Consider the following 14,900-nt stretch of genomic DNA (forward strand, 5'->3'; position numbering starts at 1 on the left):
TTTTTTAGCAATGTCATATAACCCCTTTAACTCACTATTCCACGAATAGTCCTTTCATTGAAAGGGATTTTTTCCAAAACTAGGTCCTTTTTCAGTGCATTTTCAGTAATGTCCCTAACACTTTTCTAAAGGACCCATTGTGATTTATCTGTTCACTTAAACATTTGCCTAAAGAGCTTTTGACAAGTTTGGAATGGTATGGAACTATGGAACTATACTAGTGTATTCAAGAATGCACTTAATTCCATAGAAGCAAAAAAAAAAAAAAAAAAGAGGAAAACTAACATTAGGAATTCAATGTACAGTATGTAAGCATGTATGACTCGCTTGTCTTGACAGTAAGTGTGTGTAAAAAACACAATCCACCAGATGGCGCTAGTTACCCATATAACACAACCAATACGCGTCTGTATTTTACCAAGCTTTATCAAGTTGTATGATTTGAAAATGTATATTTTATGTTGTCTTAATTCAATATGTTGGTTCTGATTAAAAAGTCTTGGTAGTACACAAACATCACATTTATTTGAACCCTCTGACAGACCCCATATTCAAGCAGACCTGGAATGTGCTGGAAATGGCTAATGGTGATTAAACAGCAGAAGTTTCAGGCAACCTTGGCCTGACCTGCTAAAAGTCTAAAAGTGATGAATAATCCCACAAAATCCAAATCTGATGGAAAATCCATAGAGAGCTGCAAACAAATTAAAGCAGAGAGATTCTGTGCACACACAAAATGTTCTCACAAGAGCTGACTATTAAGGAATCAATGATCACTGAGTGATAAATGTCTCAGAGGGCAGAATTAACGGATCCTCAGCTCTTTAGAAATAAAACAACACAGCCTTGATGCACTAAACATTGCTTAATATTAACAGCTTGTGTAGCTCTAAATTTTACAGTGTAGACACCTTTCTGGAACAATTGTACAACTGTATGAAAATTCAATTTCTCCAAGTTAAGTTGCTTGTCCAGAACACAGCATTAACCCATAAAAAGGCATGCTGGGTAATTCATGAGACCATTTTCTCTAGAATGGCTCTGACTTGGACCGGGTCAGTTCTTCCTTTGGTTTCTCTCTGAACTTTACCCATCAGTTTGTTCAGTACTTTCGCATTACCCCCTCTGATAATCTGAACCTGCAACAACAAAATTCATTTCCAAAAATGATCAAAGATGGCAAGCAGTTGATTTTATGAACAAACAAATGAACAATAAACAAATATAGTTTAAAAGTTTTCTATTTAGTATATTATATTTTATACATATTTGTGCTGGCTTCAGAACATATAAAGACAAACTGAGTTTTTAAGGTGAATTGATATTTGGCTTTACCTCCTCAGGGTGACTGTCCACAATCCTCTTACAGATCTGCTGTAGCTCCTCTTTGTCATTTATCATCCACAAATCCTGCTCCTTCACTATCTGGCCCACCGTCTTCTCTGGAGCCTTCCACATCTCCTGGAAAACCTGTGCTCATCACACACAAAACAGGCCTGTGGTTTAAGGAGAACCTCACGCAATATAGCTTCTGACAACTGGTCTGGCAAACATATTATTATTAGCACAAATGAAAGGTTTTTTTTACACTTACTTGCTTGGCAGTTGAAGATGAGATATGACCAGCTTCTACAAGATTGATCAGCTCAGCGAGAGCACATGGAGAGATGGGACTGAGAAACAGAGGGAGAGATTAGAAAGAAACAACAGATTGTACTCAAGAATTAGAAACATTAAGAGCCAGGAGAACTCGGTACTGAATGGGTTAAACATGGCTCCTTTCTGTGTGTTCACACTCACATATTAGTGAACTTAAGAAAGTGATAATCGAGGCAGTTTCTGGTCACTGAGCTGGCCAAGTCCCAGAAAAACACTCCTATACATACATCCCCCGGCATCCAGGGAACACAGCTTCCATTATTTATTACTTACTGACTGGAAACAATGTTGGTGAGAAGGAATAAAACAAACAGACTGGAAATAAGCCTCCAGCACTCACACAAAGACACACTCCCCGTCTCCCTTCTCTCTCGGAATTATTTATTCTAATTTATTTTCCGATGTTTTGGATGTATCGCAGCTATTGAATGACTTCTCAGTGCTGGCTCACCTCTGAGAGACTTTCAGATTCTGACTATTCAGATTTCCCATCAGCTCCTTTATCACCCAGCCAATCACCTTCCTTGGTTCTGCTTTGGCCGTCTGAACGACATTCTCAAAGTAATCCATGAGTCCGTCTTCATTCTGAAACAGAGTAGTTCTAGTAGAATTTAAATCTTTTCAATTAATATTAAATAGCTATGATGAAAAAAAAAGTGAAAAAGAATCAATCATGAGATTTATCCAAAACTATGGAAGCCTGTTTCTACCTTAGATGAAACCTTAGTTTCTACAATTGATGAAGACGAGGCAGAAAATAAGGCAATTTTGGGGATAAAGTTTAAGAAATAGTCACACTGTAAAAAAGGAAGTGACAGTTATGAAATAAAATCGCAATTACCAGAAATAATGTCGCCATTGTGAGATATTAAAAGATAATCAGAAGTCACAGTTGGGGTAGAAATTAAAGAAATAAAGTTGCAGCAATAACGTCACAATTAAGTGAAGCAGTTGCTATTATGAGATATAAAGATATGTTCCAATTGTGAATTAAAGTTGCAATTATGAGAAACAGCTGTAATTGTGATATGAAGTCAAAATGAGAAACGGTTGTAATTGTGAGATAAAGGCAATAATGAGCAGTCAGAGGTGCGCTGTTGGGAAAATTACTTTGGAAATGTAATAGATTACCAACTATTTCAGTACCAACATTCAAGTAATGTAACATTACTATTTAATTATATTTTTTTAATTTAAACTTTTTCTAGACTCAATAATTTCCAAACATTTAAAGCAGAGAGGGTTAACCTTACAGTAATACTCAACACTGATTACTGTCTGACTTTCAAAATCCTTCATGACTTGAATTAAGATTACAATTTGCATTGAGCTCGTTCTGATGTTAAATACAAATTTAAAACCGTAAGATGTAGTTATATAGCTATAATGCCGTTTTTGAAATCAATCCTGACAGGAAACACTGGCATCTAATAATGACCTGGAAAATACCTATGTCATTGTCTGGGTCCTAAACTGTATTTTAAAGCAGTCAATGAAATAAATGAAATCTGAATTTGTGAAAATATTCACATCCTTTTGAAATCGCTGTAGTTTAGTTTAATCACACATTTTTTCTCAGTAACTGTAACAGATTAGTTAGATTTATTTTGTAATTAAATTACGTAATTCTGTTGGTTTAATGAGTTACTCCCCAACATTGGAAATGTGTGCCATAAAACAGAGATGCAGAGCTTGAATGTGGACTTCCTCACCACCAGAGTGAAGCTGTGCTCTTGAAGCATGCCGTACTTCTCCACTAGCCTTGTCCTTTTCACAGACGGCAGCTCTGGCAGCTGGGCACTCAGCCTGTCAATCAGCACAACCTGGGCAGGGTCAACGGCAGCAGGCAGTGAAGCTTCACTCTCATAAACAAACAGCGGCGGCAGGTTGGGCTCTGGCATGAACCTGAGAGGTAAAGAGAGGGAGTGTATGTACATGCAACACAGCAGAAAGCATCATGTGAGGAAACACAAGAGCGTGGTTCTTATCAGGTGCAGAGATAAGCCAGCATTTGTTGTGTTCACACAGCGTGTGTGTCATCTCATGGCCTAATCTCCAGCCCTCTCTGTCTCTCGGTCACACCCCTCTCATATATCTCTTTGACCTGAACCAGCCACACATGTCCAGCCACTGACGGTCTGAAAGCATCCGCTCCGGTGGCGGCCCGTCAGAAGCACGGGTGACTCAGCCTTCTTCTAAAATAATGTAACCGTTTTAAGTGATAAAACGAACTGCTGTTTTAATCAGTTTAATTCAAATGTACATAACTCACATGAATATATATTTTTCATGCATCATACTGAGCACGGCTCAGATGGGATATTCAAATAAATTTATTTCTGTCAAAAATGAAGCCAAAAAGGCAAAACAGAGAAATTAAATGGATTTTTCATGTAGATCCCCTGCTGATTTTTTTAAGTTTGCCCACTTACAAAGAAATGAAGGATCTGCAATTTTTATGGTATGTTTATTTTAACGGATAGATACAGAATATCAATAAAAAAATCCAGAAAAAAAACACATTATACAAAGGTTAGAAACTGATTTGCATTTCAGTAAATTATATATATATATATATATATATATATATATATATATATATATATATATATATATATATATATATACACACACACACACACACACACACACGTGCATACCTACATATATATACATACATACATATTTACATATATAAAACAGTGTAAATGTACTGTCACTTGCTGAACAAAGGAATAATTTCTTTAAAAAAATTAAATCAATCATTAGGAAGTGTTATATTGGTATTGTTCATTGGTCTGTAGATGGCACTGCATGCATGATTTGCTCTATTTCTTTACCACTTTACCCTCTCTTCCTTCCCTCTTCTTTCATGTGGATCTACAGCTGCATTATCACAGCACAGCACAGGCAACGCAATCACATCTCCACTAGTCTTCCTGTCCACCTCCTCTTCTGTTTCTTCCCCCCGAACCCTCTCTGTCCCTCCATGTCACCATATTCTCTTTCATCCATCTCCTTTGCTCCCTTGTCTGTCTAGAGACTCCATTTTTCTTCTGCTTTCCTTTTTACCTTTTATTTTATTTATTTATTTTTATCATGCGCTGTCCATCTTCCCTCTGCTCCATCACTCTTTCTATAGTCCTCTTCTGTTTTTAACTTTATTTTTGTAGCACTCTACAGGATGGAGCAGATTTCACTCACCTGAAAGGATCATGGAGGGTTGTACTCACCTGTAGTCTTGTAAGCCTTCCTTATCCCTCATTGGAATTGTGTTACTGGTGAGAGAGAGAGAGATGGTTATAAATAAGTTATACTTTAAAAAAAAGGTTGCAAGCAAAATATATGATACAGTAATTGGCTCTTACAGGCATTCAGAATGTACATACACAGGAAAATATAAATAGTCAGTTAGTCATTATTGAACCAAACTGATAAAAGGGAAAAATAACATAAAACACAACATAATAATAAATAAATAAATAATAAATACATGTTAATTTGAATAATCAAAAGACAGAACCACAATACAACACACAACCGTTGTTATGCCTTCTTAATAAACTTTATTATTATCTATATTTAATAAAATCCATTTAGCTTATTAAAGGGATAGTTCACCCAAAATTTTTAATTCTTAATAAATGATGACAGAATTTTCATTGTCGGATGAACTATCCCTTTAAACTGGACATTAGCCATCCAGCTGTGAATGCTACTGTACATTAAACTGTATTGTGTGCCTTTTGTTTATTTTCAGATTAATCTTGCAATTCTATACCTAAAGGGGTTTATATAGCGTTAATGACCAGCTCACTGTACATTATCCTGATAATTGCATGGCTACTAACCAAATGACAAATAAATGGATTTCACTTTTTTTTTTTTTATTATGTGAGAAGAAGGAGACCATAAGTCAATTATAGTTTAGCATCCATTGTGCAGAGATCTGACCACAGAGTGCTGCGACTAGCTAATTAGAATAGAGTAGAATAAAGGAGGTTGTGTACTAAGCACTAATAGATTGGTGGTTTGTGCTAGCAGCTCAAATTCAAGAGCAGGAGGACACAGCTGTGAGAAGAGACTTTTATTTCATGGGCAGATGCTCACAATAATACTGCTCTGTCATCTGTAGAGAGCACGGGTTAGTGTGTATGCCTGGTGCTGTCAAGTGTACAAGTCAACACATGACACAGCTACGGAGGTCAAATGACCACATTCATCTTCTGTCACAGACGGACAGGAAAAAGACCAGGGGAACAGTATGCTGGCCGTGACTAAATGCAGCATTTCCTGAATCACTCTTCACCAGTGCGGCAGAATATACTGTGCCACAGCACAGTTGTGAGGTTGCATTTTGAATTGAACAGGAGACAAAAAGACTTGTATCACAACATAAATGCCAGGACAACATGTCTGGCTATTGTGATGTTGAAAAAAAAAAAAAACCCAGTATGACAAGTTTTGCCCAGTTTGCTGACAAATGAACTTATCGGTTTGACGCTGTATGAAGAATCCTTTACTAAATGACTCACTGAATCAATCAGATTGGTATATGACATGCCCAACTGTTCAAAAATAGATATATTTCATGTTTTTGAAAGAAGTCTCTTTTTAATATATTCTCATATATCCTTAAGTATATAAAAAATATATATATATATATATATATATAGTTTATTCCCGTTATGGAGGCAGTCATTACTCAAGTGTTCAGTGCCACATAATGATCCTTCAGAAGTTATCCTAATTTGGTGCTCAAGAAACAATTCTTATGCTGCTTAATATTTTTATGGAAACTGTGGTTTTCTTTCTTTTCCCAACATTCTTTCAGGATCCTTTGTTGAATAGCAGGTTCAAAAGAACAGAATATTATTATTTGAAAATGATTTTTTTTTTAACCCTTTAAAAATATTTATTGTTAGTTGAAATTATCCTTGTTGGAAAAAAAAATCAATCAAAAAATCTGCTCAATTCATAGTAATAATATGTGAATCTTTAATTAGTAACATCCATTGATTTTTAACAAGTCTTTTATTTAATTAATAACTTTTTTTTTTAAATAATCAAAACATTAAATTATGAAAAATCTTTGAAACATGTTTTCAAAATTGTATTTTTGGTATTGTATTGTATTCTTATCTGGGTGGTTTTAACGGTTTAAGGGTAGTAGAAGGGGCTCCTCTTCTGTTAGAAACACTGACTAAACCTAAAGCAGGTTTTAAATGCAATAAGGAACCAATATAGAATGTGAGACTCAAACCATGTAAAACACAGATCCTCTAATTGCACTGCTCTGTTCCCATTGATATCACAGGAGATCGCAGGGCTTGTAGAAATATGCCTGTTCTGGGCCTCCTTACCCAGATTTGCTGTCAAATCCTCGGGTCTCATTAAGAACCTTCCCAGCGCTCTGTAGAACCTCCATCTGTCTCTGGATCTCGTAGTCTATGGAATATGTACCAAGAGAGAGCCAATCAAACTCTAACCACAACCTTCTGCCAACAAAAGACCCTAAAGTACTTCAGAAATGGTTGCACATAAGCATTTGTCCTCATAACTGCTTAAACGAGCTTTGTGTTGTAGAAAACCTCTGGTAATCCTTTAGTTTTACTACAGCATACGATATAATAACTGTCTTTACAAGACATCAAACCAAAATGTATTGACTATTCATTAAATCGTATAACTTTCTCTTTTAGGGAACAATGTAAAATAGGGTTAAGAGAATTATGTCATACTCCGCAATTAAAACATTTTCCTGTTTTCTCTGTTTACTCTCTCTTTTAATCTTCCCGTCCTTGACAGGCATGTTTATGTGGGTCTTCAACACTCCTTATTTTCATAAGCTCGGCTCAGTCAGATTTCCTTTTGAGTGAAGCTCCTGGTTTCAAAAACACAACTTGGTGATAGAAATGATTGTGTTATTGTGTGTGTATGCGTGTTTCATCAGCTTCTGCAGCCTTTATTCAACAGTGCACATCTCGACAGAGACGGAGTGAGGTGAAAATGCTTATTGTTCACGTTGCTTATCTGGAGTTTGCAGTTTGACTCTCAGCTCTGGCATAATTACACAGAGACACTCATTCCCTCCAACTGATGCCAGGCTAAATCTGACAACCACACAAGAAAAGTGACTTCCAGCTATTACTAAAGCGCGTGAGTGTGTGTGTGTGTGTGAATACCAATGCAGCATGATTAAAAGATTTCTGAAACCCACTGGCTAAAAGTGTACTTCATTCCCTCGGCACGTCTTGCTGTACAGAGGTTTTACTGTACGCTTGTACTTAAACTAGAAAAGACCTTCTTCAAACCAGAAGGGAAAATTCTTTCTCAGTATGTTGGACACGTATTCTTACTTACCTATGGCTTTAGCCAGGTGCCTCACACTGTTGATATTCTTGACCTCCGTTCTCACTCCCAAAGGCTCTCCAGGTCGATGCACGGACACATTGGCATCAACTCTAAGCTGCCCCTCTGTGAGAAGAGAGAAAAAGGGATCTGATATGAGAATCACTCCAAACAGTCATTACAATTCAACCATCCACAGCTCTCAAAACCCCTGCTTAACAAACACTGCATATATTTGAATTTGAATGCTTTATTTGCATGAAATACAGTATTCTGGAGTGCCCTGTGCTCCGCCGAATAGTCTGCACCAGATAAACAATTTGCTGTATTTTGCTTCAGGGGCTTTTGATTAAACAAAAGCTATTGAATTTTTCATCACAGGAAGACAATAGGTTGATTGAGCAGTGACACTTTAAGAAGGGTTGAGAAACAGGTCAGTTATTTTCTCATTTGAGTTTGTGTCTCCTACACAAACACTATATTTTATCAATGTTCTTACTTAAAGTGTGTAATTGAATCTATGACTCATTCAAATTATGTTTCAAGCATTCAAACATCTCAGTGCATTCAAAATAAAAATACTAGTGAAGTTGGACGGAGGCTCACAGTCCTTAAGTGGTATACGGTCTGCTCATTTGGCCCTTTTTTTTAACATTTGCAATGTATCTTTAAAGCATTTCTGGACGGTTGTTACAATGGCATTCAGCAGGTACAGTATTCTGATTTATGACATGTGTGAGGCCACATCTGTTTATTAGATATATGAACACAAAAAATCATTTCCTCATGATGCACACTTTAATAGAAATTAGGGTTGCACCATAAATCACATGCGATATTTAATGCATATCTTGTCATATCAAAATATGATTGTATTTTTGCGCAGCTTGTCAGTGAACAACAGTGTTTGGAATAATGGCGTTTAAAAGAACTGCGTTAGGTAACGACGTTATTTTTTCAGTAACGGGGTAATCTAACTAATTACTTTTCCCGTCGTTACAACGCCGTTAACGTTACTGGACGTTAAATGCGGTGCGTTACTATGCATTGATTTAGCAATCCGAACGCACCCCTGGCTCTCACAGCGAGTGAGCAGGTGGGTTAATGACGAGATAAGCGATTATGATTGGCTAAGGCAGAGTCATTTGTTTCATGGTAGCCATTCAGAGCCAGTGTTTTTACACACATGACGGCACACGCGGCAGCGCCAGCGGCGCCAAACACACAACTCAACAGCTACACGAAGATTCGCAGCAGCAGCAGAAATGGTGAGTCATGAGCAATCCGATTAAAAGTTGCCATTTTCAAGGTGGAGATAATATAAGATATAAGCACTACTTCAAATTCATTGTGGTCAAAGGCAGGAACGTGCATGAAATGTGTACCTGTACATGCAATGTGTGATCTACAAAGCTAGTGGCCAAAACCACTTTTCTTACAAAGATAATGCTTGAAGTGCAGGATAAAACTCTTGCTGTCTGTAATTCAGTTACTAACTCAGTTACTTTTTGGAACAAGTAGTGAGTAACTATAACTAATTACTTTTTTAAAGTAACGTTCCCAACAGTGGTGAACAACGGCTCTGTGTAGTTAATGCTGCTCCATGTGAAAGCGTGCAGGTGATGGAGATTTACTGCTGGTTACAGAACAAGATGGGCATTAAATATTGCATGCGATTTATCGTGCAGCCCTAATAGAAATCTTGGTGACATACAGAAGAATATTGTTTACTTGGCAAGTTAATATTTTGAATATAGTGCTATCAAACGATTAATCGCATCCAAAATAAAACATTTTGTTTAGAGAATATATAATTTTTAATTCCTTACATTTATATAACGGTTTTCTAGGCACTCAAAGCGCTTTACATAGTCAGGGTGTATCTCCTCATCCACCACCAGTGTGCAGCATCCACCTGGATGATGCAACGGCAGCCATAGTGCGCCAGAACGCCCACCACACACCAGCTTACTGATGGAGAGGAGACAGAGTGATGAAGCCAATCAGTAGATATGGGGATTGTTAGGAGGCCATGATGGTCGGAGGACAATGGGTGAATTTAGCCAGAATGCGGAGGTCACACCTCTACTCATTTAGAAAGACATCCTGGGATTTTTAATGACCACAGAGAGTCAGGATCTCGGTTTAACGTCTCATCCGAAGGACGGTGCTTGTTGACAGTATAGTGTATAAACAATTATTACAGTAAGAAATGATTTCATGTCATTCTTAGTCTTTATGCAATGACATTTGACAACTTGTTTTAACTTGATTTTACTGTATTTCACTTCATGCATTAAACAGTTTCTATCTCATCTATCTGATTTTCTATTTAAACAATCTATTTTGGATTTATTTGGTCAAAATTGCTGTTTTTAGACTGAGAAAACATCCTTTTAAGCTATTTCCATGCAACCACTTCAATATTGAGATTAACCTTATGGATACTGTATAGATTACTAAATTGGTGATTTGTGTCAGATACTCCATCATGGGAATCAATGTGTATAGACATTACAGGTTCTGATCAATGTTAGCTGTAGGGGATGTATTAAATCACCGGCCATGTTAGCCTGGCAGGTGCCCAGAGCCTGCAGGATGAGCTGAAGCTCTCTGACGGCAGCTGCTGCCTCCTCTCCGCAACACATCTCTGGCTCCATCACCAGCTCCATCAGACCGACACCTACACACAGAGAGACACCGTGTTCATATCAGACACATGAAACACTTCCTGTTCCTGTATAAGAGTGAAGAAGCAGCACCTGCTCTGTTGAGATCTATAAGAGTCTGACACCGTTCCTCATCATGGAGACTCTTTCCACTGTCTTGCTCAAGCTGGATCTGTTTGATTTTCACACTCTTGGTTACAACTTGGTTTCTCCTGTGCCCTTCAAAATAACTATAGACCAGAATGCCATTCACTGCAATGGGGACCCTCTGCTGAGTGATCTGGTAGCCTGCCTAAAAACACAAACACCAAACTGTTACACAGCTAATCAATGATGGCTATCAGGACCCTTTTAATTGCTCATTTATCATGATCTGAATATATCTATTACACATCTGTGTCTGCACAAGGGTTTTCAAGAAGAGCCAAAATAAAAAAGACAATTTTTGGAGGTTCTTGCATTTTTGGATGTCTGTAGCATCAAAGCCATGCTGTGTTTTGGCTTAGACCTCATCCATACATAATATATGAAATCTTAATGAATGACCTTAAAACATCATAATCTGAGAAATCTTTTGTGTCATCACTCATCAGAATCAAATCTTGTGTTTGGCAAGGTTGGGTGGGGTTGAAAGGCCATGGTTAAGGTTATGACAGAATGAAACCGCATACAGATACTTGTGATCTGGCTACATTTTCAATCTCCTTCAGCTTCACTGCAAAGCAAAACACAGCGCTCGTAACTGTTGCTATGGCAACTCCATGACCAAAAGCCACTAGAAATGTATCATGGTTACTGGCATGCAAACGAGTAAAGAAAAGAAGAAAAAAGCAATTAGCCATTACCATCTGCGTGTTGTACCTGATCAACTAATTCATAATGGCCACAAAAAAGAAAAAAAGACAAACAAATGTAAGCACTGAAAAAAATGACATTCATGCTAATGAATGAACGTCTGAGCTTTCTCAATGCAAACTCAGTCAGAATCTTTGCTTATGTTTCATTTGACTTAAAATTGTTTTTTCAATCTGTCTGTAGGATATGCCTTTACAGATATTTCTTTCCTGCACTGTCCAAATATATACATTAATTTGGAATTGTTTTTGTCTTTCTACAATCATCTTTACACAAGAGATATCATGTTCTTTTGTCTTAAATACTGAAGTGCTGATGTAACCAAAATCACTGGAAATGGACTTTAGCTGAAGAATTATTGCAAAAACATGATAGAGGACAACAGGTTGGTTCTGGAAGAAAAGAAAAACTCATTTATTTTAACCCAATAATTATTATTATTATTATTTTTTTTTATGACGATAACATAAATCTTTAAGAAAAATTTAGTAAATTGATCTCTGGGGTTGTTTGGAGAAATCATATGCATCTGTAGAAGCAACACATCAATGTGATTTCAACTTCATGTTAAGAAAATCATGTTCAGTTGATATACTGTATATGTATATCACCCACACTGCTCAAATGAGATTGACCAATAAGAAAAAGCATTGTTAACATGGAAGCAGGAAATGAAAAACATTTAAATCAACAAAAAAAAACACTGAGGTCACCATTTTAAAACAACAAATGTACTTATATATACCGAAAAATATAGATTTTTAGACTTTTAATATTTAAATATTAGACTTTTGGCTAAAGGCCTGAAATAAGGTCTGTGGTTTACACAAGTTCAATATATTTTAGGACATGAAATACATCAGTAATACTCCCAAGTGGCTAAAAGGGACTACAGAGGATGTCTGAGACATTGAACGTCATCACATCAAACAGTTAAACTCATTTACTCACTAATCTGCTTGTGTTTATAATTGCACAAACTATTCTATAGTATTATGTAGTCTTTCTTAATGCTCTCAGGATATGTACAAAAGCTGAGCTTGGACTGCATGTTTTCAGAACTGCTAAAACATATACATGTTTTATTAAACTACAACATTATATATATATATATATATATATATATATATATATATATATATATATATATGGCCTTACAAATCCAATACCAGAGCTGAAACAATGCTCGGACCAGAGCTTGAATGTTTTAAGCTTTTAAGAGCAGACACTGTTATTCATCTACATAAGTGGCAGCTATTCTGTTTCCTGCCTGTTCAGCATCACTTTTTCATTAAAGCCCAGGGAAAGAAAGAGTGATGTGCTGGATATATGTACATGTCTCTTTGACAAACGATGGATCCATAAAGCAGCTAATCAAAAATAACAACCATATAGAGTTGGAGGCGTAGGAAAGATGTTCTTGTCTATTGCATTTGTGTCATCAGCACTTCTATCCTTTGGAGTACGAAGATAAAACAAAAAAAAAACGCTGACAAATTCATAAAGCACCTGTATGTGTACAGCTAAGAGAACTCACAGGCATGTCTGCATAAAAGTAGTGCTTCCTGTCGAATAATGACTTCCTGTTGATGGTACAGTTGAGAGCGAGGCCTGTCAGTACAGCAGCCTCCACACATCTTCTGTTCAGTACCTTAGGAAATGTAGCAGGAAGACATTGAACAGAATTTAGAATGGCAATGAAATTACAGAAATAATGCAGATTTATATTGGTGTGTGTATTGATTTCATTCATTTACATACTGGCAGTGTTCCTGGTAATGAAGCATCAAAATGTGAGACAAGTGAGTTTGGTGGAGCCAAGAATCTAACATGAGATCCAGAGAAGAGCTTTGATGTGGACTGAATCTGAGCATGGACTTCCAGACCCACAACACCAACCATCTGAGGAAGACTAGACAACAAAGCCCAAGAGATGAAGAGTTGGTGGCACTGGAACTGACGGCACTTTACAGTAACTTTTAGGGCTGCACAATAAGTAGAGTTTCTAATCGCGATTACAATTATGGATGCCACAATTTTGTAAGTCCACTTATGTTATTCTATGTTGTTGTTTTTTCTTTCTAGATGTTATCTTAAGGGTTTTTCCATTGTTTTAGTTTTAGTATAACATTATAATATAATTCAAACACACACACATACATATATATATATATATATATATATATATATATATATATATATATATATATATATATATATATATATATATATATATATATATATATATAATTTAGAGAAGAAACCAGTCCGATGTATATTTAACATTTGAGGCTAATACTATAGAAAAGCACAGTTTTTCAGTTAGTGTTTTCAGCTTTTTATTTTCATATAAATATACGGTATGCTGTTGCATCAAACAATGGTATAAACATCATTCAATGTAAATTGTGATAATCGTAATTCATAATCACAATTTCAAGGGAATAATCAACAATTATGATTTTTGTCATAATCGTGCAGCACTAGTAACTTTCTTTACATACATTTATTTAGCAACAACATTAAATTGGTCAAAAGTGACAGGAAGGTTTTTTTATGCTTTTTGTAAAAACAAAACTAAAAAGATCTAAAAGCCACTATTAGTATCTGTTCATAGGAGTAAAAAATGTGACAACCAGCCACAGTGGTGAATGTATTTTAATGAGCGGTGATCATTTTAATTGTAATGAATATCATTATTTAAGGATAATTTATGTTATTTAATAAAATACTTACATTATTTTAACATACACATTAACAAACACCATCCGCTTTTCTTTGCAGTATGTATTAATGAAGACATAATATAAAAAAAATATAAAAATTCAGAGCACATGTAAAGCCAAGGTCAGCAATCAAGTATGGTCTCAACTTCTCGAGTTTCAAATCTGCAGTCTGTTAAATACATACACCACATTAATTAATTTAATTAAACCAGAGAAAGACCATTACTCAAATCCCTCATGTTGATAACAAATGCCTGTCTACAACCTATGAACATCCTACACAGCATTTTGGGGGGCATTTGTTTCCTACCTTTTAGTATGGACTTTGGTCTGAAGTTGTGTTTTGGATCCAGACGTCCATATTGTCCTTATCACTAAATTAAAACTATCAATATGATATAAATGTTGTGATTTATTAGCATATTTCCTTAGCTTAAAGAACATTCTGCTGTATCCTGAAGAGGAGGTTGCCATGCTTGTGTTTTAGTGTGGGCAAATGGTACATGTAGTTTTACACAGCGACCAGGAGCTCGCCAGTGTAACGCAGGATAATGACGAAAAAACTTCAACTCCCATAATGCCAGTCGCGCAAAGAGAAAGTTTCCGGCGACTATTTATGACGGCATTCACACACCGCGTA

General features: G+C 36.2%; 2 protein-coding genes across 2 annotated transcripts in view; one reads left to right on the top strand and one right to left on the bottom strand.

Moving 5' to 3' along the window:
• Positions 1-506: 506 nt before the first annotated feature.
• gatb (glutamyl-tRNA(Gln) amidotransferase, subunit B) lies at positions 507-14,756 on the bottom strand. The gene is made up of 13 exons (XM_052545551.1): positions 14,571-14,756; positions 13,296-13,446; positions 13,072-13,185; positions 10,773-10,971; positions 10,571-10,693; positions 8,023-8,136; positions 7,023-7,107; positions 4,893-4,937; positions 3,372-3,564; positions 2,111-2,244; positions 1,595-1,673; positions 1,336-1,470; positions 507-1,139 (listed from the first exon to the last, which is right to left on the bottom strand). The coding sequence occupies exons 1-13, from the start codon at positions 14,732-14,734 to the stop codon at positions 1,014-1,016; spliced, it is 1,662 nt and encodes a 553-aa protein (XP_052401511.1). The 5' UTR covers positions 14,735-14,756; the 3' UTR covers positions 507-1,013.
• Positions 14,757-14,886: 130 nt separating this feature from the next.
• dctpp1 (dCTP pyrophosphatase 1) overlaps positions 14,887-14,900 on the top strand; it is a 16,662-nt gene continuing 16,648 nt past the window's right edge. Inside the window, exon 1 of the mRNA XM_052545552.1 lies at positions 14,887-14,900. This exon is cut by the window's right edge and continues 413 nt beyond it. The gene's annotated coding sequence lies outside the window, so the exon portion shown is untranslated.

Source organism: Carassius gibelio, chromosome B1, assembly GCF_023724105.1.
Source record: "Carassius gibelio isolate Cgi1373 ecotype wild population from Czech Republic chromosome B1, carGib1.2-hapl.c, whole genome shotgun sequence".
Classification (NCBI taxonomy): domain Eukaryota; kingdom Metazoa; phylum Chordata; class Actinopteri; order Cypriniformes; family Cyprinidae; genus Carassius; species Carassius gibelio.